The sequence below is a fragment of the Hydra viridissima genome, unplaced genomic scaffold (genome assembly GCF_058129835.1).
Source record: "Hydra viridissima isolate aposymbiotic clone 2 unplaced genomic scaffold, HvirCarnegie_v1 scaffold_3, whole genome shotgun sequence".
Lineage (NCBI taxonomy): Eukaryota > Metazoa > Cnidaria > Hydrozoa > Anthoathecata > Hydridae > Hydra > Hydra viridissima.
In genome coordinates, this window is record NW_028324302.1 from 2827831 (window position 1) to 2852123 (window position 24293).

General features: G+C 29.4%; 2 protein-coding genes across 7 annotated transcripts; one reads left to right on the plus strand and one right to left on the minus strand.

The window, feature by feature from the left end:
• Nucleotides 1-4601: 4601 nt before the first annotated feature.
• LOC149890597 (BET1-like protein) lies at nt 4602-8837 on the minus strand. 2 transcript variants are annotated; one of them, XM_090082377.1, is made up of 6 exons: nt 8710-8773; nt 7971-8074; nt 7713-7743; nt 7433-7489; nt 7182-7352; nt 4602-6115 (listed from the first exon to the last, which is right to left on the minus strand). In XM_090082377.1, coding segments are annotated over exons 2-5 (258 nt in total). In that variant the 5' UTR covers nt 7973-8074; nt 8710-8773; the 3' UTR covers nt 4602-6115; nt 7182-7184. The 2 variants fall into 2 exon arrangements, with proteins under 2 accessions (XP_089938503.1, XP_089938502.1); XM_090082376.1 differs by lacking the exon at nt 7713-7743 and having other exon boundaries at nt 8710-8837.
• On the plus strand, nt 8810-23660 carry LOC145202049 (beta-1,4-N-acetylgalactosaminyltransferase 3-like). 5 transcript variants are annotated; one of them, XM_090082373.1, is made up of 17 exons: nt 8810-9018; nt 9286-9418; nt 9640-9734; nt 9819-9971; nt 10270-10453; nt 11281-12635; nt 12757-12812; nt 12928-13006; nt 13165-13186; nt 16672-16782; nt 18687-18736; nt 19133-19236; nt 22009-22081; nt 22242-22316; nt 22408-22486; nt 23256-23382; nt 23454-23660. In XM_090082373.1, the coding sequence occupies exons 2-17, from the start codon at nt 9307-9309 to the stop codon at nt 23590-23592; spliced, it is 2814 nt and encodes a 937-aa protein (XP_089938499.1). In that variant the 5' UTR covers nt 8810-9018; nt 9286-9306; the 3' UTR covers nt 23593-23660. The 5 variants fall into 5 exon arrangements, 3 of the variants coding, with proteins under 3 accessions (XP_089938499.1, XP_089938498.1, XP_089938500.1); XM_090082372.1 differs by having other exon boundaries at nt 8891-9006; XR_016450876.1 differs by lacking the exon at nt 8810-9018 and having other exon boundaries at nt 9279-9418; nt 17985-18736.
• The last annotated feature ends 633 nt before the right edge of the window (nt 23661-24293 follow it).

Here is a 24293-nt window from a genome sequence, read left to right on the forward strand (position 1 = left end):
CGGTATGCTTTTTGATAGTTTTTGAAAGTATTCCATAGAAAGATCCTGAATTCAAAGTCTTTTTATTTCCGACATCAGTTCTGGAATCGAAGTGCAGCACGCTTGACGAATTTTGATTTCATTTCATTCCAAACGTTTTCTATTGGGTTGAGATCTGGACTGTTGCTGGGCCACTCAAACATATTAATTCCCTTGCTCATGAACCATGCCATTGATTGTTTCGATTTATGGCAACGAGCGCAATCTTGCATAAAGAAAGTTGATTAATGAGTTTCAAAAAGGTCCAGAAGTTTTTGTTCTAAACACCTTATAAAGCTTTCAGAATTTATTATGTCATTTTTAGTCCTCATGATTTTTAAGGATGTTGAAAAACACCTTTTGACTTCCAATGCAAAGATTAACTTGTTGATCCAATTCGGAAATAAACACCAAGCACAAATATGTTTAAATATATTCGTTTCTTCGAAGTAGAAAGTTCTCCTCTAGTGTTTCATAAAGTTTGTTCAAAATAAAGTGATCAAGTCATTTTGAAACAATTACAATTTGAAAGATGGCATTATTTTGGCATTTTACGTTCACGCTTTTGGCATTTTACATGCAAAAAATGTTGCCAACACTGATATTAACTGTCAATATAAGAGATGGAGGTGCAACTCATTGTTTTACATCAAATAGGCCGCAGAAATCAGCAAGCCATGCAAGTTTCCGACAAACTCTAAATTTTCACCCGTCAATAAAAAAAACAGAAACTCTGATCACGAGGTATTAGTTCTTAAAACAGAAACTCTGATCACGAGGTATTAGTTTAAACTTTTATAGGATTTGTTTAATAAGAATGTTCAGGATAAAGTAGCTACTTCACACGTTGACAAATCACTAAACAAATTACACCAAGGTAAAGGAAATTAGTTGTCGGCACGAACAGATTTTAATCTTTTTACCAAGATAAACATTTGTAAATTTGGGAACTTTTTCGTGTAAACAAAGTCTGTCAATGATACAATAGACATGTAAGGGTAATTTTAAAATGACTAAAAAAAGTATAGCGAAATATAAAAAAGCTTAAATAAAATTTTTGTCAAGATCTGCTTTCATTCAATTCCTTGGTCCTTCATTCACCAGACTTAATTTTGTGTATTTTTTTAGTATTTTTTCTGATATGTCGCCATATTTTGCCTCGACTAGGGGAAAACCTCAATGAATGGGACAGTTTTTGCAAAATGCTTTTTAAACGTAGATAAAATTGTTTAATATATATATTTAATTATGTTTGATAACCACCGACTCTTGCTCAATGATATAGTAAAACAAAAAAATTGGATTTGCATTTGGCTATTGAAAAAAAAAGTTTTATTGGAGCATGACATTTGTTCCATTCATTAAATATGTCTCATTGAATGGGACAAACATAAAAGAATTAAAAATAAACGTATTTAATTCAATCATTTTTCAAATTATTTTATTAATTATAAATGTAGTTAAATATATAGATACATACATAAAGACCACACAAAAAATATTTTTAACTTTAAACATTTTAGTTCTAATTAAATTTCAATCAAAGCAGAACTTTCTCATTTTAGAATATTATATTTAGTTATTTTTATTTAAGTAAAATATTGCAGTATAAAAGTGTGTAAATAATACCCATTACCCATGGGGATAAAAGGATAAAATATTACCTACTGAATGAATTTAACAAAGTATTATTTACAGCTCTGCTGAGCTGTAAATAATACTTTGTTAAATTCATTCAGTAGGTAATATTTTGTCCCATTGAATATGCGCATCACTTTATCCAAAAATGATTAGTCACACCAAAAACACCATTAATTAAGCTTGAATGTTTTACTCACTGTAGTACTAGAGACTGCTATCTATTTAAGCATGGAATTTTATTTTCCATAACTTCAAAAATTGCTGCAAAATCAGAAAAAAAAAAAAACATTTTTAAAAATTACTTTTTACATTCGAAAACACAATAACATCCATTGTCATTACGGTCATAAAGCAATAGGATGGATGAGTCGGTCAGTTGAGTTCTTGTTTCTATCACTCTTTGTTACAGGAGTTTGAATATCCTTACATCGATGCTTGTATAAGAATCTGAGTTTGTCCCATTCAATAATCGTCCCATTCATTAAGGTTCTCCTCTACTCCATAAACTCCATAACGTATATTCCACTATGCATTATTTTTTTAATAGGTGCATTTTCTAATGAGCTTTTTTAAAATTCATTTGATAAAGCAAAACATTTTAAAAAGTCATTCAAATTTATAACTATCTTGCAAAACGCGGCCAGATATTTCATGTTTTCCTTTTTCATACTTCATATATTATTTCATTTGTCATAAAAAGCACATAATAATCCATTTGTTTTTGTCAAATAAAAATTGGTTTTTATATATCTGGTAAATCATGTTATGTTAATATAAAGTACTTAGTTATTCTTGCGGTTTGCCATAAATTGGCTTTGCTAAATTATTTAAAACTGTGACAAATTATTATTTTTTTATTGTATTTACATTCATTTTGTGCATAAGTTCTTTATTCATAACTGTATATATTTCTGTTGTTAAACATAAAAATAGAAAATTCTATGATATTCATAAACTGGAAGTCTAGAGCAACATAGCAGATGGAGTAGTTCCCAGGACATGAAACCATTGTGCTCCAGGTAGCTACAAAACTAGCTGATATTTTGTATTATTTATTATATCTCTAGTTATACATGTACTAAAGTAGTTAAGTAAATGATCTCAATTTCTATATTATCATCAGCGTTATTTCTTCAAATATTAAGAATGTCTAGCTATATAAAATTAGCTTAAAACTTGGTTCTATTGCTGTTATCTTTAATAACTAAAAGGGGATTGATGTGACTGGTTAGACGAGACCAAAAATTTTCGACGAATCAGACAGACTTTAATATAATTTAATTTCTATTGTTTAAAACAAAAGATTGCGCAACGAGCATGATTCGCAAAAGACAATATCGTTGCACGTCCATCGCTTATACGTCCATGATTAAAATATTATGCCTCGGAATGCCCGCTTTCACGCTTCAAATATTAAAACGATTTTCCTCACTTTATTAGAAAAAAGATCATTAATCGAATTAGTAGTTTTTCGTGGTTAAAACGGTTGTATTAAATGAGTGTCCGGTAGTTAGGTTAAACCATGTTGTCGTAGTTTAAAAATCGAAAGGTGAACCAAGTTAAGAGTTTGTGATTTTCTTTTATAATTACGAAAATATTCTCGCAGTATGAAAATGTTTACGTTTTCACGCAACTCATAGCGCTACGTTACAAAGGGATTTGATCCCTATTGCAGTCAATGTTTCAGTAGTAGAAGCTAGACAAAAAAAAAATGAGAAAATATCCAAACTTAAACAACTCCAAGCTTATTGTGCTTGAGAGGCTGATACCAAGGTTTTCTTAACAATATTAGAGGCCCGTTAAAGTTGTACTTTGAAGTAATAACTTTATTGAGTAAATGAATCTTACCATCTAGTAGGCTTAATATACTGGAAACAGGAACGAATACCCCAAGAAATATATTTACAAGTTCAAATAGCTCCCGATAGTTATTCATAGATTAAATCTCTGAAGATGAGAAAGCGCAAATTTAATGATGCAGCCTTTTCATGGAATAACTCACAGGTGCCAACTCTTCACGTTCTAGAGATTTATACAGGGTCAATAAGAAGATACATACAAGAAGATACATGGTTAGTCAACCTAATATAAATACAGGGCCAGTATTTCTTAAAATGAATTTTTGAATGTTTGACGACGACTGTATCTTAGAAGTTGGGGTTTCCGTATAGATAAAAGTTTTAATTTCAAACGTCACACTCGACAAAATGGTTACTCGACTACATAAATGTCGTTATTCAATTCGATGTAGGTTCAATGTGGAGAACAAATTCGTATTTAATAGAGTATAAACTGGTCCACCAAGAGTAACTCAACAGTTGCAAAAAGAAAAACTCTTTATATATACTGTATATATATTTATATATATATATATATATCTTTATATATACTTCTTCGGATGGATGGGGTTTTCTAAGATAGTTATTAGGCATCTAGATAACAGAACTAAGACCTTTTAAAAAGAAACTCTATAGAAAACACGGGAGTAGTTTGACCAACTCTATAGAAAACACGGGAGTAGTTTGACCAACTGAGCTGTCAACATTTATTACTTTTAAATTTGTCATCTCAGAAATGATATTCCGCTTATCTTACTCCAATTATAAAACGTGAGATTCGATTAAGACTGGGTAAGCAAGTTTGAGCAAGGCAAGCTCACTCAACACGAACAATCAAAGTTCCTACGCGCAATTCCTTTTATTTATCACTTTAAAAAACAAACAAACATTGTTTATAATTTCGAATGATTCTTTTTCTACCCGTTAATGAATAGAATTCATTTGCATCTAAGAAAATGTATTATAAATTTGTTACAATCTAATTTGTTCTTTTTCTGAGATCTTTTAGCTTCTGTATTAGAATCACAGTACGAAGCATGTTCACACTTTTAAAATAGTTTATCTTATATTTGTTGATAAATGTTATACGTATTACAACATGAATGACAATGATTAAAGCGCTTTTTTTTAATTTTTAATTACATTTATCCATAAAATTGTTTCGTGTTAAATTAACTAATAACTTCATGAAGAAAACACACGGATAGGAGACTCTAGTAGGTGTTTTTCAGACTATCAGTGTTTATTTTATATTTTACGTAATTTCTCCTACGCTACCTACTTACGATTGCTTCTTTCTTCTGTAGGCGTCTTCTCATTGTCTCTGACGCTTTTCTACGTTCTTGCACCTTTTTTTTTCTTCTATCAACACATCGTTCATCTAGAATTTTTTCTAAATCTTTATTTCCTTACAGAGCGCTACTTTTTCCTTGACAGTCAATGAAGGTCGAACTATGTCAAGCAGTCATTGTTTTTTAATTAGTCACCCGTAAAGGATGTCAGAATTTCTTATCTCAAAATAATTTTCGTTCAGGAAAAAGAAATTTCCAATTATCCATAACTTTTTCTTTTACTCCCACATTATACTAAATGTAGAATGAAATCGGGACTCATAAGATTATCATGATTGAATCGTTCCAAGACTTTAAGGAGACTAAATTTTTGGTAGCCAACTCATAATCTATTATCCTTGATGGTCAGAGGAACTTTAGGATTTTGAGAATCCTCTTTTATACAGCAAATTTGAATGAGAATCAAAACTAGAAGTTCGATACAGGTAGATTTTTTATCTGCTATATGGCAAACATAAATATCTACCAGTGTTTGTATCAGTGAGCAGAAAAATTAGTCTCGATATAAAAGGATTTTTACCCAACTCAAAAAACTCATCGAGGTAATGATTTTAAAATAGGTCATTGATTGGTCGACTGATGATTGAAATCTTAAAGCTGATTAAATATTAGTGACCGTAATTTTATTAAAAAATCTTTTGCATGATTTTTAAGTTACACAATTCCAGCGCAAATATTTGACTTAATGCATCGTTCTTCTCAGAGATTTTCGGTCATTACTTTAAGTAAATTCGATTTTTTATGGTTAAAAAATCTTCTTACCATACATTTCTTTTCATCATATTTACAAAGATATAGAATTCTTAACACCAGAAGAAAATAATAAAATAAAGCCACAAATAAATATCTAACTTAAAAATATTGAATATCAACATCGTTGATGACGTTGTGTAATATTCACATCATCATTTACATCATTACGTCACCGTTGATGACGTTATGTATAATTTACAAAATTTTACGATAGAGTATTACATAAAGATATATATACAAAGCAATAAATTAAATTTATAAATTTTAAGATTGTGACTTCAAAACGTAACAATTCTAATAGAATGTATATTCAAAAGAAATGTGGATGTTAACGATTGGGGGTTAAAAACACTTATCACTAAAGCATTCATTTCGGTCACCAATAAAATAAACTTACTAAATACGCTGTGGTACAATTATCCATTTGCAAAAATAATATTGAACAACAAAAATATAGCACCGATTTTAATGGCTTCGTTACTGCTGTATTCATTAACTTATATAAACGCTTCCCTGTTTAAAAATTGTTAAAAATCATTTAAATAATAGAAAATGTAAAAAAGCAAATTGCAGCTAGCTGGAAAAAAAGCAGGGTTAAAAATAAAATCTAATAAAAATGATATTCTCTGAAAGTTTGGATCATGTAGATGGGTGAGGTTTGCTAGACCAATAAAAAAGATGAAGGATTGAGCCGACATAATCATTTATAGTCAAAACTTAGATAAATTAGGTATGCAGAAAACACTTGGAATGAATTGCACCCAAGCAACTGACTGTAAAACAGATTTACATAAAAAAAAAGACTGTCATCAGTTTTTGTAATTGTTGCCCAATTCTTGGTTTACCAGATTGTACTAAGTTTATAGATGTTCTTCCAAAGAAATATCATAGTCTGTTGCTATCACCACTCAGGAGATATACTCCTATAGAACTATATTTCCTAAGTAGCAATATAAACAGACTCGGAAAAGATTGAGACTGCTTTTAAAGCTGATAATTGGAATATTTGCCTTAGATTTCAAAACTTAATTACATTTAGGACAGTTCAAAGGAGGATACAATTTCTAACAATTGTTTTGAGAATGATCTGATGGATAACTTCAAATCAAATATGAAGAAATATTCTGATACTTACAGAAATCTCAGCATCAGGTTTAGCTCTAAAACACTGAAGTAGAAGTTTATGGCATCTGAGTATCTTCTTTTTATGTCACACAAAAATACTCTGATACCTATTCAAAGACTTTTCCAGCTAATAAAAGCAGCTGTTACTTACAATGTATTCCATTTCAAAAATGACTAAAAGATTATGAAGGAGAGGTTAACTAAATGCTATATGTAAAATTTGATATCTAACATGTATCTAAAATTTTTGCATACCAACTTTTATTTAATGTAAAATATATTCATTGTGTAGACCATTTTACTTAAAAAAACTAGTGGTTTATTCTGTATATTATTTCACTCATAACTTTAACCAAATGATTTCTAATCATGCCTAATAAAGTTTTTTTTACCCTGAAGTTTTTCCAGATAACTGTTAGAAAAGCTAAAATATCAAGAGAATCAAAAAGCCTACCTGCTACTTTCTTAGTTTACCAGCGATAAAATAAAGAAAAAAGAAAGAGCCAACCAATGCAGCAATAAGATAACACATTAGTTTACGGTTTGATGAAGATGAAGAGACTAAATTATTTAAGCGCTTGATTGTGCCCCCAAGAAGTCCATCAGCACTTTCAAATTCTTCTGACTGTAAATGAAGTTCTGACATAAATAAGTTATAAGAAAAAAACTTTTGTATAATTCAATTTAGAAAAATATCATACTTACCATTCCTCCAACAAACTCATTTTGATATTTGGCTTCCTTGTCAATTTCAATTGCTATCTATAATGGGAATGATAATATGACCATATCAATCATATAGACACAGGTCTTTTGTTTGTAGGATTAGCCAATGGTTATATTTGCTGTGATTGAAGGTATGCAAAAAAAAAAATTTTTGAGCAGTTTCAAGCAATGATTTAAATTTTTTTTCGGCATGAACAGTTTCTGTTTTCTACTTTTAAACAACTTAATCTCCTTTTTTTTTACATAGATAAATTGATACCTTCCATATGACCTCACCTTCTAGGCTGTGCCTAAGCAAAAAGATTGTCATCCTATTTCATAAGTACTAATTTACACTAATACTTGAATTAGTAATAGTTGGTTAGTCAAACTAATATAAAAACTGAAGTAGAATTTATACTTGTATTGAATGTAAAATGGAGAAAATATTGAAGCTGCATGTATAAAAAAAGTAAAAAAAGTTACTTACATTTGTTAAAATGGACATCTATATATAAATAAATACTTAGTTACTCACATTTTTCAAAGTGGATATTTTTAGGGAAAGATTTGAAACCATCCTGTCATTTTCTTCATGCAAAATATTTTCATCATTGGGAAGCTTGTGGTATGATGAATTCCCTTAAAGTCATGCAAACAAAACATTTTATTATCTCAATATAGAGTTCTTTATGAAAACAATTCAGCTTTTATTCCCACATTAGATATATCTAAATAACCTGTCTCAGAAAGTAATTTTGAAAAATAAATATACTTTAGTACCTTTTTTCCTTTTCTTTTTTTTTTTTTTACTGGAAAAAGGCAACAAAAAAAAATTTTCTAAAACAACCATAGTTTTCTACTAAAATTAAGCTTATAATTTGTAATATTTTAGAAAAGTATTACAAATTCTCTCGCAAAGCAGCGAAAACTGAAAACTTTCTGTTTTTTCTTTTTCTTTTTTTAAAAGCCACTTAATTTCTTTGAACTTTTACCTGTCGTCTAAAGATTAATTCTACCTTTTAAGGTTAGTTAAGTTATTTTAATTTTCAACATTCATAGTTTCTCAACTGCTAATTGTGCATTTTAGACACCTTTATTGACAAAATACACATCCATTAGCTCAAGTTTCATTTATTTTTCATTACCAACCATATTTCCTTTAAGAAACAGCAAATAAGTAAGCACCAATTAAACCATCAAAACTATATTTTACTAATTGATCAATAAAAAACATTATCAAAAGAAAGAATGTCAGAACTCATTTCTTTCCTAACCTCTTGTCTTCCACGATGTCATTATTGCTTGAATGTCTTCATTCGTTTACCAATCGTAACCGGTGTTTTTGTATTACTTACATGATTCCATAACAAACGTATGCTGCGATATATTTTAAAAGGTTAAAGACTACACAATGGTAAAAAGTCTGGTGCATTGGCGAAAGCATTCTTAAAGCACCTGTTTGTTAATACACACTTTTAGCAAAATTAGTATTCAAATTGACTTTGACCTAATTTATCATACTTTTTTTGAAAACGAAGTTTTTGTATGAGAATGGCAAAACAAAAATACAAGTACAGTATATAGTTAGTATATGTCAATTAAAATTAATATGTTCGCGCGTACACACAAACACACACAAACACACACACACACACACATACACACGCACGCACGCACGCACACACACACATAGTAAATATGTATGTATCACTAAATTGCTCATCTTCTATAAGATAACTCTTACATATTAGGTGCAGGCTATCCATGTATAAAAATACTTTAACTTGATTTTGACTATACCATGATATTAAACAGTTGCATTATATAATGTAAGGTACATACATATTTAGATGAAAAATGTTAGATAAAATATGGCAAGGAACAGGTTGGTTAGAGGATTGTATTTGGTGCTGGTTATTCTAACTTTGTTTATCGCCTCTCGCTTGATTTTCATTTTTATAAATGATAGTACTGAAGCTACTGGTAAGACATTTATATAATATTTTTGAATATATGTGTGTGCGTAAATATATATATTAAAGGCATATTAACAATAAGCATATTATCAAAACAGAATCTCTTTTATATGTGTAATTTTGAAAAGTTATTAAAAAGGTTTACAACTAGAACATGGTACCATGTTCTGCTGTGACTAATATATTCAAGATTGAAAATACTCATTTTTATTTTACTTAATAAAAAAGAAAGTCAAAGCACATCTTTTTTGAACGAAGATGCTTGGTCTATTGAAATTCAAAAGTTGTTGAACTCATTAAAAGCAGATAAAGAAGCAATCATTGTAAGTTGATAGTTTTTTATTGTCTAATTTAAATGGTTCCACAGTTCAATTATTTTGTTTTCATATCTTTTCTATTATTTCTAGTTATCTAGATTTCAAACGATGCCAAAATTGAAAATAGCTGCAGCTAAAACTGTTATGCCAGAAATAAAAGTAACACCTAAGAAGACTGAAGAGCCTTTCTCTGCTAATTTCACACCAAAATTGTTCATAAAGAAAAAAAAAACTGTTTCCATAGTAAGTATCAATTATTACTGTTATGGGTTAATCTCTTGTATGGCCTACTACTCTCCCTCCCCCCATTCTCCCTCTCCCCCCCCCATTCTCCCTCTCTCCCCCCATTCTCCCTCTCCATTACTCTAGCATTATTATATTTAAATTATTCAAACAGGTAAAAAAGAAATATTTACATAACTCACAACACAGAAATTTTATGAATTCAATGATAAGATTGTTGGTATAAAACAGAATCTTTCATGTTTGACCTCTTTTTTAGTTTTTTCTGATATTTTCTACAAACAAAATATTAATTTAGCCTGGTATTTTAAATGTTCACATATGGGAAGGTTGGTGTGGTAGTCGAGTTGAAGATTTGAAGCGCAATAAACACTTTCCATTGTTCCCTAGTGTTCATACCAATATTAGTCGTTTTTTTGCTCAGTGGTATGAGACTGGCTATGGTGAAAGAATATTTGGTTATCTCCATCCTCCACTAACTGGTAAATTTTGAAACTGCTTCCTTTTTGTTAATTTTACCATATTTACATGTTTAATATTTGCATGTTTCCTATATGTCAAAGAAATAATATAGAGATTGAAACTTAGCATTTGTAAATGATATATTTATGATAAATATATTAAGAGTACTACAAGTATTCTAAAAGTTTCTAAAAATCTAAATCAATATGATCATTTAAACTTTTAAACTAACTTTTTCTTTTTCTTTTTTTTTTTTTTTTCCACCTTTTAAGGGTTTAAAAAAAAAAGGCTTTCAATATTTTTATTCTTTAGAATCAAATTTGATTTCAAGATGTCTAAAAGTTTGTGTATTAAATACCTGTATTTAGATATAACTTGTTAAGTTTATAAGACCATTTTACTGAAATAGTGATGTAAAAGCAAAGTTTATGGTTGAAAATTTGTTGATGCTGTAATAACTTCTTTTTTTATAATAACTTTATCCTTCATTATGTTTTGTTGACCTAAATGGTTTATCTTTTTTTATCACTAATATCAATTGGCAATGCTTTACCTTCCAATGGCTTTCCCCCTCATATTTCCATGAGGGTGTTTTCTTCATATCTATTAATCAGCAAATGGAAAAATAAATAAAAAAGATTCTTTGGAATATTTTTGAAGTTTACACACTCTTTTAATTTTGCTATTGCGAATGTTTTTATTTGGTTTCCAATTTAATTTGTGTATCTATAGTGTTTCTGAGACTAGCTGTTGTTAAAATTGTTGTTGTTGTTATTGTTGTTTTTTAAAGTTACTATTTTTTCTTTTAGTAAATTGTTTAATTTAAGTTCTTAAGTTTCTTATTCAGGTAATTATACTTTTGCTGTGTCCTGTGATGATAATTGTGAAGTTTGGTTAAGTAACTCAACAGATGAACACTCAACAAAAAAAATTGTTTATGTTGGTACAAAAGAAGAACCAGCAAACACTGAAGTAGGAGATTTTAAGCGGTTTTCCTCACAAATATCAAATGAGATTTATTTGGAAGCTGGAAAGAAGTACTTTATTGAGGCATTACACAAACAAGCTGCCTTTAAAGATCACTTCTTACTTGCATGGCTTGCTCCAGGTTGGGTTCGTGTTAAAACTATTTCTGCTGATGACATTTCAAGCTATATGTCATTGGAGAATATTACAGATGTCAATGACATAGCTGACTATATTCCTGAAACTATGGTTAGTTATCAATCTCTCTTGAATAATTCAAGTATAGAAAATATATATAGTTTCAACCGGTCAATTCATAAATTTGGGAGTCCAGATGATAGGGATAAATTTCATTTAATTCCTTTGGTAAACCAAACAGACTTTGATGGCTTGTTGCCACAGATTGACTATCAACCTAGTTACTTAGTAGATTTTGTACCCGAACGTTATGAAGGAGTACATTTGGTTCATGAAACTGCTGTTTATCCAAATGATAACACTGAACTAACTCATATGCTTCCTTATCAAGATTGTTTTTATCATCGTCATGCAAATTCATATCTGCCTAGTTCAAATATTAAAAGCTTTGGCAAATTTATTCCATTTGTTTCAAATGCATTACAATCTGTAAAAAAACCATTGAAATTCTTAACTACCACTTCTAACAGTTTGTTTCATAAAGATGAAAGTTTTAGGGTTTCAAAAAAACAACATTCACCAGAAGATTATCATACTAAGAAAGTGAAGCACAGTTTTTATGGCCGCAAACTTCTTGATATTTCAGTTAATATTTCTCATACAAGAAATATGTCAACTGCTGATTTAAATGTTGATATTTCAAATACAGTTTTGCCCACTGAGACTTTTACTATCATACCTTCAAATAGTTCAAAATTATGGTCTGGAACTTACGGATTTTTCCCTGTAGTACCTTTAAAACCATCAGAATTTCCCAATTTTAGTCATGTGAAGCAGCTGTCTAGAAATCCACCAAATTTCAGGCGTCCAAATTTTGATGATAGAATTCTTAAAAAAATTAACCAAAAAGTATTCTTTAGAAATGGAAAGAGTGATAATTTTTCATTTGTAAATAACCTTGAAATGATTCGAATGTATGATGTCTTTGGACCAGCTGTTCATTACTTAAGAAGGATTGTTGATAGAGGATTAAAATATATATACAGCTCTGTCCACTCTACTTGTAAAAGTGATGGAAATTTAATTTTATCAACTGAGGTAATATTTTTTAAACATAATTTTCGTATATGTATAGAAGACATTTACAAATATAAATGCTTGTTTAGCTGGTATGTTTAATATTAAATATTGAAAATAATTTCTTTATTTATTGTTAAAGATTGCATTGTCCTTGGTTAATCGCTATATGAAAATAGTGAAGATTAAAAATGGAAAGTATGAGCCCTTATGAAAAATAATTTCTTAGATTAAAATGTAAAATTTATAAAATCTCAATAAGGTCATATAAACATTCATGTTTAATGGACTTATTGATATTTCATATTTTCAGGAAATATTTGCTAAAGAAAATTATTAATATTGAGGAGAACCACGATGTTGTGAAAGGCAATCGATATCTGATTGAACTGGTTAGTTGTTCATTGGTTTATTGGTTTATCTACTATTATATTTATTTTAACTTTTTTTTTTTTCTGTTGTTATAGTTTACTAGGGAGTGATTGCCTAATATATTAATGCTTATCTAGAGATCTATATATCTGTAAACATTTTGTATTTCTTATCTTAGGATTTACATGTAGAAGGGCAAGGTAGGTTGCATATTTTTATGTTTTTTATATTACTGTTAATGTTGCTTTCCAATATATATGTTATTTGTGGCAGCTGTTAAGGTTTTTTATAACATTAAAGGAGCGTAATTCGTTTCTTGTTATTAACTTTTATTAGTATATTGTTATCATGTTATTAGGTATTGATATTGTCTAAAGTTTTTTTTTTATTTTTGGGAGTTTTAATCTCAGCCTAAATCAAGATTTTTTAAAACTAAGGGTAATTCCATATGAAATCATCCAAAAAAAAAAAAAATTTTGACACCCTTACATCTCAGAATTTATTCATTTTTACCTCACTTACAGTCCATATTAAAAAAATAATAACTGCGAAACTTTTAGTTAAAAATACACATGGGTTCCAGAGATATCGTCAGTTAAAATAATGCTGACTCAGCATTTTAGTGATTTTCTGAAGCGACTACAAAGCAACTTTGACATATAGTATCTTTATAATGGCTTGGGGAAATTTCCTAAAATTTGGTACCCCAATAGATTTTTACTTGCAGAATCCAAAATGAGCACTGTCAAGACTCCATTGTCTCAGGAAATGCCTCGTTTATCCAATTTTGTTCAAAATTATTGACTTGTAAATTCATGATTTTTGGAGGTAAAATGAAGGCTGTGGCCCAAAATCCCGAATAAAAAGTTTAACTGTATATCATTATTTTATCTTAGGTCTACTGAAAAAAATTAGATTCATCAATTGTCTCTCTAATACTTGATCAAAATTTGCGTTTTAAAATTGTGTCTTTATAGAAAAATTTTAATTTTGTAACGAAAGCAAGTGAAATGTTTTTTAAAACATTTATTTGAATAAAACATCAAATAGTGTTATTTATTGACTAGTTTAGGACGTTTATAGTCATAGGCCTGGGGAGGGCCAGGGGGTCTCTGACCAATTCTGCCCTTCCCTCAATCTCCCTGGATTTTTTTTTTTTTTTTTTTTTATTTAATAATGCATTAAAAGATATGAGAATAATTATTAGAATTCAATTTAAAGCATAATTTTTTTTTTTTAGTTTAAGTTTGAGAAACTATTTTTTATTATTTCAATTCAAATCGGTGAATGCTTACCTCTTATCATATCAAAAACAAGCAAATGTTTTGTTTTGTTCTTTTTAAAGGTTGCACTTTCCTTGTTTGTATTTTTTAAAAATGATTGTGAATTTTATTGTTTTTGTATTTTTTTAGCAGTTGGTATTATAAATAATAAACATATTTAACATGGAGAAATGTGATATTGGAAAAAGTCTTAACATTCATTGCCACAAAACTGGATTTTCTAGAAAACAAGGTTTTGTTCAATTCAAAGATCTTTCTTGTGAAAAACAAGAAGTAATAATATGGCGAGCAAATTTAAAGGAAAAATATTGTTCAATAAGAGTTATATGTTGTTATCATGAGCAATTCTATGGAAAATATTTTGAGAGAAAAATTACAAAGTGTTGCAATCCTTTTGGAACACACATGGAAAGTAAAAAAATTGCTATAAAAGATAATCTAACATTAATTACAACAGAGTTTATATGGAAATTAAAATAAAAGAAAAACATTTTATTATTTGTAAAAAATTTTATATTTTCAATTATTTTAAAAACTTAAAACTAAATTTGTTTCTTAGGTTATATAAAGATTTCCCTAGACTTGGCGATATATCATTTTATTCCAATTGCTTCAAACACTATAAGTCATAAAAAAACAAGTATTGATACATGTATTGAAATATTTGATATCATTCCAAAAAGCAAATATAATAAAGAGATTTCATTAAACATTAAAAAAAAAGGATTATATTGCATGTTTTTATGACGGATTTTGGTGGGTAGTGATTGCTGAAGATGTAAGTGAGCTTGATATAAAAGTCAGATTCATGCATCCACATGGACCAGGTAAAAACTTCTTTTGGCCAATGAGAAATGACGAGTGTTGGGTGCTCATTTCTGAAGTTATATGTCTAAATTCTACACCCACAACAATATCAGGTTGTATGTAAAACATATCTGATTTAGATTTAAAGAATATAGGCAGTTGGTTACAAAAATAAATAGATAAATACATTTAAAATAACTTAGTTGTAATTTTATTTACCTATTTTGGATTTAAAATTTGTCTTTCTTTTTTTCAAATCCTTGGATGGAAGGCTGAGTAGCGTTTAAATAAATCCTACTGTCCACCTTATTATGTCAATCATTATATTAGCATTAATCTACTAAATAATACTATAAAGATAGATATTGATTGTTAAAACGTTTTAAAAAACATTTCAATATTTTTGGTTTTAAAATTTATGATTTTTAAAATCGTGAAAAGATATTAGTTTACTGTGCTTACTTTAAAATAAGAGGTAAATAATGAAAAAAATAGTTTCTCAAACTTAAACTAAAAAAAAAATTATGCTTTAAATTGAATTCTAATAATTATTCTCATATCTTTTAATGCATTATTAAATAAAAAAAAAAAAAAAAAAAAAATCCAGGGAGATTGAGGGAAGGGCAGAATTGGTCAGAGACCCCCTGGCCCTCCCCAGGCCTATGACTATAAACGTCCTAAACTAGTCAATAAATAACACTATTTGATGTTTTATTCAAATAAATGTTTTAAAAAACATTTCACTTGCTTTCGTTACAAAATTAAAATTTTTCTATAAAGACACAATTTTAAAACGCAAATTTTGATCAAGTATTAGAGAGACAATTGATGAATCTAATTTTTTTCAGTAGACCTAAGATAAAATAATGATATACAGTTAAACTTTTTATTCGGGATTTTGGGCCACAGCCTTCATTTTACCTCCAAAAATCATGAATTTACAAGTCAATAATTTTGAACAAAATTGGATAAACGAGGCATTTCCTGAGACAATGGAGTCTTGACAGTGCTCATTTTGGATTCTGCAAGTAAAAATCTATTGGGGTACCAAATTTTAGGAAATTTCCCCAAGCCATTATAAAGATACTATATGTCAAAGTTGCTTTGTAGTCGCTTCAGAAAATCACTAAAATGCTGAGTCAGCATTATTTTAACTGACGATATCTCTGGAACCCATGTGTATTTTTAACTAAAAGTTTTGCAGTTATTATTTTTTTAATATGGGCTGTAAGTGAGGTAAAAATGAATAAATTCTGAGACGTAAGGGTGTCATTGTCTGGATGATTTCATATGGAATGACCCCTAAGTCAAATTTTAGACCAATTCAAGCTTGTTTTGCAATAGGTGTTACAAAGCTTAATGTTAACATTTTGTTTTTATTCCAACGTTAAAAAAAAGAAAGTTGCTGAATATTTAAAATCAGTGTTGGCTTTTGAACAACTTGGTCTTTTGTAATAAGTAAGAAAAAAGTAGAAAAATTTTTTATTGTTTTTATTGAAACTCAAAAAGTAAATTTGATGCATTTGATTTTTTATTTTTGCTCAGTTTAATATTGGTTTAATGCTTATCATTATTATTATTTTTTCATATGCTAGAAAATTCCTTTCGTTTTTCACGATATATTTACCAAGATATTACTGGTGGCCTATATGAACCTCGCAACTTTCAATGGAGTATGAATGCTTCAATACATGTGATTGTTCCAGGTATGCTTTTTCATTGGTACAATTTATTCTAAAGTCAATTTTATTATGAAAAAATGGGTGTAGTTGTTTTTTACAGGGGGTAAGACAATTTAGTTGCTTAAAAAGTTTGTAACTAAACCAATATTTAAAATATTATTCCATTTCAAAAAAATTTGAAGTTGCAAAATATTGAAGTCTTCTCTCTTTTTAATCATGTAGTAGTAGTAGTTTATCTTGTGTAAAGTTTAAGTTAAACAAGTTTCATACACTTTAAAATAGTTTGAAGTTTTTGTTAGTTCTTTTAATTGCTAGTTTTTTATCCATTCATTTAACATTTTATCCTGCCGAGACTTTGTAAATGTGCTGGAGAAACCCATGTCAATGTTCCTTTACACTTAGTACGTGGATAGTTGAAAGAATTAGTTTTTTTACCCCTTAGTTTTGTGGGAGTTAAAACTTAAATTCTTTTCCGTGGATGGTTAATCTGGATCTATCTTGGCTTCATCATTTTTATCTTTTATATGAAGCAAGTTTTGAAAGTTTTGCCACCACCATTCATTTCATTTTAATTGACAACACACTAATATGCTGTTTTAGTGCACAAACTTTTGAACTTTGACACACCATTTCATAGCACCACAGCCTCTTGAGTAGCATAACCTTTGTTTGTCAAAATGATGTTTAAGTGAAAAAAATCTTGATATAGCTTACCTTGGGCTACAATAGTTGTTTGCTGATTGGGAGCTATTGCCTGTTGGCTTCTAGCTTCTTCATGAATTAAACTTCTAGCTTTTAGACCTGATTTAGGTTTAAAGCAGTTTGCATTTTTATCATTTTTTCATGTGACAATGAGGAATTCAGCTTTCTTTTTATAATTGCACCATCACATTTTACTGACAATGATGTTCTAAGAGTAGAAAGGTTGACGGAGCTGTCTTGTATTTCAAAAACTTTTTGCGTTAAATGAACTAACTTTATCTATATCTTCTAATCAATTTGGTTTGTTCAGTTTGAGTCTTCTGCAATCAAACTTCATAGAGACAATAAGGTGCAAAATCTCTTTGGCTAAATGATGCTGAGTTGGTAGTAAAGGTTTTAGGCTGTTGATTGATCTACCTTGTATATTTGACAGTTGCAAGTTCGATTCAATCTTGTTTTTGGGATATTTCTTTCATATCTTAGTTCAGTTTATCATAGTCTAATGGATTTAAAAATTTTCCTAGGAATTGGACTACTTAAAGTACTCAGAATTATCTTGGAATTATTTTATAAATTCTGCTGAGACATCTGTTAGCAGCTTCTCATCAGTGAAGAAATGATTTAGAAGGTTTGTATTCTTCCTTTATGTGTTCAGGAGTTTTCTGTGTCAATAAACAGTGCTTAAAGAAAGTATTATATCAGTGAATTTGAGAATGCTTGTGTTTTTTCTATTTGTCACTATCACAACCTTTGGAGGTATAACATGTTTGCACTCTCTTGGTGTTGTACATTTACTCACACATAACTATTTTCACAAACTTATGATCCTTATATTACTCTAGTTTTTTGAGTAGTTAAGTCCAAGAAAAGGAAGTTATAAAAGCTGGGAAAGATAATTAGATTTAAAGAGCAGCATTTCAGTTTTTTGTTAAGTACAAGTTTAAAGGAGTTAAATTTTTTATTATAAGTTTGCATAATCAACAATAGAAAAATTTTTTAAGAAGCTAAAAGCCTATTACTAAATTTAAATAAATTTAAAATTATTGTTTTTGTTAATGCAAATATTGTTGTGATGTTTTGAATACTCAAATTTCAGAAAGATAAAGCACTTAGGGAAGCTCTAAAATTTTTCTACTTTATATATGTATGAATAAACATACGCACATTGATGTGAGTGTGTGTAAGTGTATACAATAGTTCCCTTAAAAACTTTAATTGCTTATCAGTGAAAGATCAAGGAAGATGGTTGCTGGATTTTATTAAAAATATGGAAAATGTAAGTTGACTGCTGCTGATTTAAAATTATTTTCTGAAACAAGAATAATTCTTTTATACTTTGATTTTAATAGGAATTATGATGTACAAATTTTATGCATTAAAACTGAAAAGCTACAAAACTTGAATAGTAGAAGCTACAAAAAAACATTTACTGCAACAAACAAGTATTTTAAATCGACTGTTAGTGACTGCAGTTTTGAGAACAACCTTTTGCTGCAACTAAAACTCCAATTCCAACATGCTGCTACCATGAAACTATAATGAACTAACTTATAGTAAAACCCACTATTACTACATTGAAGCAACCAGAGTACTAATAACAATGACAGAAATTAAAGTGTTTTTGTTAAGAACTTCTTTATCAATTTGTAATGATTGAGGTGTACTGCTCTAGATATATTTGGAAACAGAGGATAATCGCATCAATGTTATCATCGTTGATTTCAACAGTACAGATATTGATGTTGAGAAATCACTGCGTACAAGTCGCCTTCCAAGGTAGTCTTTATAATACTTGTGTAAATACATTTATATACATTTACAAACATGTATATACACACTTGTATAAATTTATATACATTTATATGCATACACACATACATATATGTGTGTACGTGCGTGCGTGCATAGATGCGCACATGTGTGTATATATGTGTATATTTATATATTTAAAAACAGAGAATGTGACAAAACTACTCAAAGTGATTCTTGGGATTCTCGGATGTACATTTTTTCTATTCTTCGAAAGTTTTAAAGTTTTTAAAGAGGTTCTTACTACTTATCATTTTTATTGTTTAAAAATTTGCTGTTAATAAGTTATTAGAAACTTCTCTTGGTTAACTTTACTCGGTTAACCTTACACGGTTAGCTTTCTAGGTTACTAGGTTACTAGATTAGCTTAACTTTCTCTAATTTAATTACAATGGATAAAAACGTGTTTTGTTTGGGTAAATTTTGGGTTGAATTGTTGAATTGTGAAGAGAAAGCACAGGAACTTTGAGTAAAAGGAAACAACTTTCTTATTGCAATCCAAAAGGTTAAGTCTATGCAAATGTATATTTTTTTCATTGATTACTAGATTATATGTTATATTAAAAGTTATATTATCATGTCGTATACGGATTTTATTGTCAAAAGTAATTCAGTTGTTCAACAAAAGGTCTCCATATAAACATGCAGCATCTACCAGTCTAGGCAAGTAAAGAGATAAACCATAAACAAAGAAATCACTAAAAGAGCACTAAATAATTTTCTATTTTTGAAAATGAAGAAAAATTTTATTCCGCTACACTTAATGTATGCCCAGTTAACAACGTTTTATAGGCTTTCATTTAACATGATTTGTTCATCAAACGAATTCATTTGAAGATGAATTTTCTGAAATTTACTCGTTCAAGCAAGGTTTAATTGATATTTACCCAATATAAGATAATTCTATAGGTCTATCACAAGATGAAATAATATTAAGCAAAGATGGAAGCACTTTGTTGCACTTAATCGAAGTACCTGAAGTGGCAGCGGAATTGTCCAGCAATAAATTGTCTTTCTAAAATAAAATATAATTTTCTTATTTTTAAAAAATGTTTTTTATTATTCAAGGTTTGTGTAGATTGTAATCTACACAAACCAAAATTTTGGAACTGAAAAATATGAAACCTGCGAAAAACCTTGGGATTATTAGAATATGTGTAAACATATATTCTAATAATCCCAAGGTTTTTTGCGGGTTTTATTTTTTTCAGTTCCAAAAGTTTTGGGATCGAAAGACATTCCCGGAATTGCAAGGCCTAACAATTAGGTCTGTCAAAACCTATTTGTAAAAAAGTTTGTAAAAGTATTGCAATTATTTTTCTAGCATTTTTCACGAAGCAATGTAAGTTAAGAATGCACTTTCCGTGTTAATTGAATATGACGACCATATTCACCATTACTTACTTCTTCATTTCATCAAAGGGTAAAGGAAATAAAGTAGATAACTTTTTCTTAAGTACGTCTATGGACAAAGAAAGTATACTCTGATGCTTCTTTAACCACATTGCTTACAACTGGAGTTTGCTGCTGGAGATCGAAGTCTGGGAGATAAGCGATGTTCAGGCTGACCTTCCTGCGTTGATAATAAGACATTCAATTCTGTTTTCAAGTCTGATCCTCATCGGACCACCTATGAGTTAGCAAGGAAATTCAGGTGTTTACAAACCACAATTGTGAAAGTATCGAAAGAACAACATATCATAGCATGAGCTGAAATAAGAGATTGATGGATTTCTCACCTCTCAGATCTGACAGTTTTGGAAGTGAGACATTGAATCCTCGCTATTGTAACCACAGATTGACTCTTAGTTGCAACAATAAATGGTTAAACATAACATTCCTCATTTATTGTTTTAGTTACACCATCACTCTCGAAAACAAAAAGTTCTTAAATTTTCTATGGCGGTCATGCCACAATAAATATTTAAGCAAGTAAAACAGTCTTTCATAAATACTATGTGGATTTTGCCGTCACTAAAAATTTTAGTTTTGTTTGCTAACAGAACAGCTTAACATTCAAAAATGTTATGCATTCTAAACAGTAAACAAGGTATCTTGATGTCTATGGGCTAAATTCTGCGTGGGTTGACATGCATCGAAACACATGACTAGAAAGCTGCAAAGAAGCAAATTTTAGTTAAGTTTTCAAGTTTTTCTTTAGCATTTTTTGTTTGATCTACCTATTCTCTGCCTGTATTCTCATTACCAACACATCTAAATTTTGTAAATTTTTTTGCTAGAAAATAGATGATTTCCCGTTGGGTTAGTTTTTTTTTTTTTTTTCAGAAAACTTTCTAAAATCATGTTGAGTGTTAACCAATTTCAATCAAATAAAAAGGACATTTTTTTCCTCCTTCAGTCTTTAAAAAAATTCTCTATAAATTATAAATATAGCCTTTAAATAGCTGAACGAACCAAGTTTTTCATTGCAAAAGTTTCCCAAATTTTATTTTCTAAAAAGTTTTAAAAACTGCTAATTTAAACAAAATATATATATAATTTAATCGTTAAATTTTTTTTGCCGCATTTAAAACTGTTCTACACGCCATTTTTTTTTTCAAAAAGGTCTAAGAAAAATGATTAAGTTGTAAAAAATTTTATTCTGACTTAAATTATTTCGAGTTCATTAAAATTCATTTTTTTGCAAGTTTTGTATTGTATTCGTTTTGTTGTATTTTATTCTATTTATCTATTGTATTTATTTTATTGTATTTTATTGTATTCGTTTTGTTGTATTAGGTATCGAGTTGTCAGGCTAAATGGTCCATTTCAGCGTGCTCTTGGCATTCAAGCTGGTACAAATGAAGTTGAAGTAAGAAATGTTTTTTCAAGTTGTAAATTTTTTCAAGTTGTGATTTGCAGCAAAAGTGTAATCCAAGCTTTCCAAAACGCACATTTTTATACCCTAATATTTATGCAACAATTCTTTCGTAAAGTGTATTTATTAGTTTGCAATGATCTTCTTGTTCTAGCACACGGACGATATTATTTTTACATGCGATTTACATCTTGATATACCTTCTCATCTCTTTGACAGCATTCGAAAGGTACTATCTTAGCTACACTTAATGGAATAAAACCTTTTTTAAGCTTATGTAATTGTATTTTCTGATATCGATAATTCAATTTTTTTTTAAGCATACAATTAAGGGGAAAATGGCATTCGCTCCGATGGTGCATAGGTTGAGCTGCGGATATACACCAGACCTTCCATATGGTAAAATATTTCAGAAATAAAGCCATCTTTGTGTTTTTTATTCATATAACTATTATTATAAAAGGTGACGCCGGTAAATTAGAAAAAGTTGTTTAATAGATTAAATACGAGCATATATTGAGGTTTGTATGTGATTTCAAAATCTACAGTAACTAAAACCATAAATATAACAATGTCCATTAACTAAGAAAAGAGAGCTGCCATTATTACAATTATTTACACCGGAAAAAACACTCAAGGAGATAATCGAGTTCTTCAAGCTAGAAGAGATTAGTTTACTAAATAAAAAGTGATTTTTATGTTGCCGAGGCGTTTTGCTCTTCACGTAAAAAATATGCCCATCGCTACAACAACAAAAATGAGCTGTATGTCACCGTAGTCAATGCTCAGGGTGTCTAAAATCTAGTTCATGCGCGCCTTAGCCTCAGAAATGAACACACTCCTTAAAACCATTTCCAGAATAGTCACACAAGTCCCAGGGATGAAGTTCTATGCCAGGAAATTCGGTCAGCATCTGACAGATACCATGAAGGAGACATAAAGGTTAAACCCGTCAAACTTCCAAATAACCTTAAGCACGAAGTTTTGAACGATGCCGTTAAACCGTGGGTAAATTCCAAAGGAAACGGAAAGGGTGGTTATGCGTTCCAATAGGACTCCGCACCACTTTATTTTATTAACGATTTTTTTACATAAATGTTGCGTTTATAATTATTGCATAATTTTATTCTTACCTTAGATAATGCTGTAAGTTTAAATTGCACCATAGGATTGTGGGAAAATGAAGGATATGGCTTATTTGCTATCTCAAAGTATGATTTTGATCGCGTCGGAGGAATGAATACAAGAGAGTTCAAAACGAAATGGGGCGGAGAAGATTGGGAATTACTTGACAGGTTTATTTATTTCTATAAGAAATTCCTCTAATGATTCGGGCTTTCATATGAAAAATGTTAATCTTGCTTAGGGTATTGGCTCACGGTTTAGAAGTGGAGCGGCTTCGCATACCTAAGTTCTATCATTATCATCACTCTAAAAAACGAATGTGGACAGCTCACAAAACGACCGATGTACCTTCATTTCCAGTTATCCGCAATATTTTATAATTACAGTATATTATTGTATAATATTTAAATTTCTTACTATCAAAGAATAGAGTTTCAGTAATTGTTTATCTTGAGGAAGTCTTAAATGTTTCTGACTAAATATTTCCTTAAGGCATAGCTTTATGAACGCTTGACAATCTTGTAAAAATTCTCGATCGCTTCAGTAAATTATTTATTTAAATGACTTAAAGAAGTAAGTTATGAGCTGCATGCATAAACACTTCTCGACATGGAATATCGATTATTTCATTACTTTTTATAGTAGGTTTTAAATGATATAATTATTGTTGATATCGAAGATTTTATAAAACCCTGAAATAGCAAACGTAGCAAAATCTGATTGCGAAGTTCCTTTGTTTACGTCCTACGTTCGAATTTCCTTTACAACGCAGATTTTTTTAAAAATAGTAGATGCTAATTAAATGCTATCCAGTTCGGATTGTTGAACAAAATTCTTGCCACATTGAAAAATAAGGAAAAAGTACTGAAGATTGTATTTCAATGTTGACAGTCAATATTTCGTAATCTATAAAAAATGAAATGAGTTGCGGAAGTTTGTAAAATTCGACTCTTCGTTCAGCAACTTTTTTTTTTTTTTTTTTTTTTTTTTTTTTCCTTTCAAATTTCGAAACATTAAAATCAAACGAGCAATCCAAAATCAACATCCATTGACCCAATTGTTCCGAATTTGAATGAGTATT

Bases quoted from the DNA above. Each gene is read 5' to 3' on its own strand.
- LOC145202049 (XM_090082373.1), top strand. From the start codon at position 9,307: ATGGCAAGGAACAGGTTGGTTAGAGGATTGTATTTGGTGCTGGTTATT. The intron at 9,972-10,269 runs GTAAGTATCAAT...ATATTAATTTAG, and splicing joins AAAAAAAAACTGTTTCCATA to CCTGGTATTTTAAATGTTCA. The intron at 10,454-11,280 runs GTAAATTTTGAA...TTTCTTATTCAG, and splicing joins TCTCCATCCTCCACTAACTG to GTAATTATACTTTTGCTGTG.
- LOC149890597 (XM_090082376.1), bottom strand. From the start codon at position 8,731: ATGACATCGTGGAAGACAAGAG. The intron at 8,075-8,709 runs GTTAGGAAAGAA...CATGACTTTAAG, and splicing joins GACATCGTGGAAGACAAGAG to GGAATTCATCATACCACAAG. The intron at 7,353-7,432 runs GTAAGTATGATA...CTTCATTTACAG, and splicing joins ATGAGTTTGTTGGAGGAATG to TCAGAAGAATTTGAAAGTGC.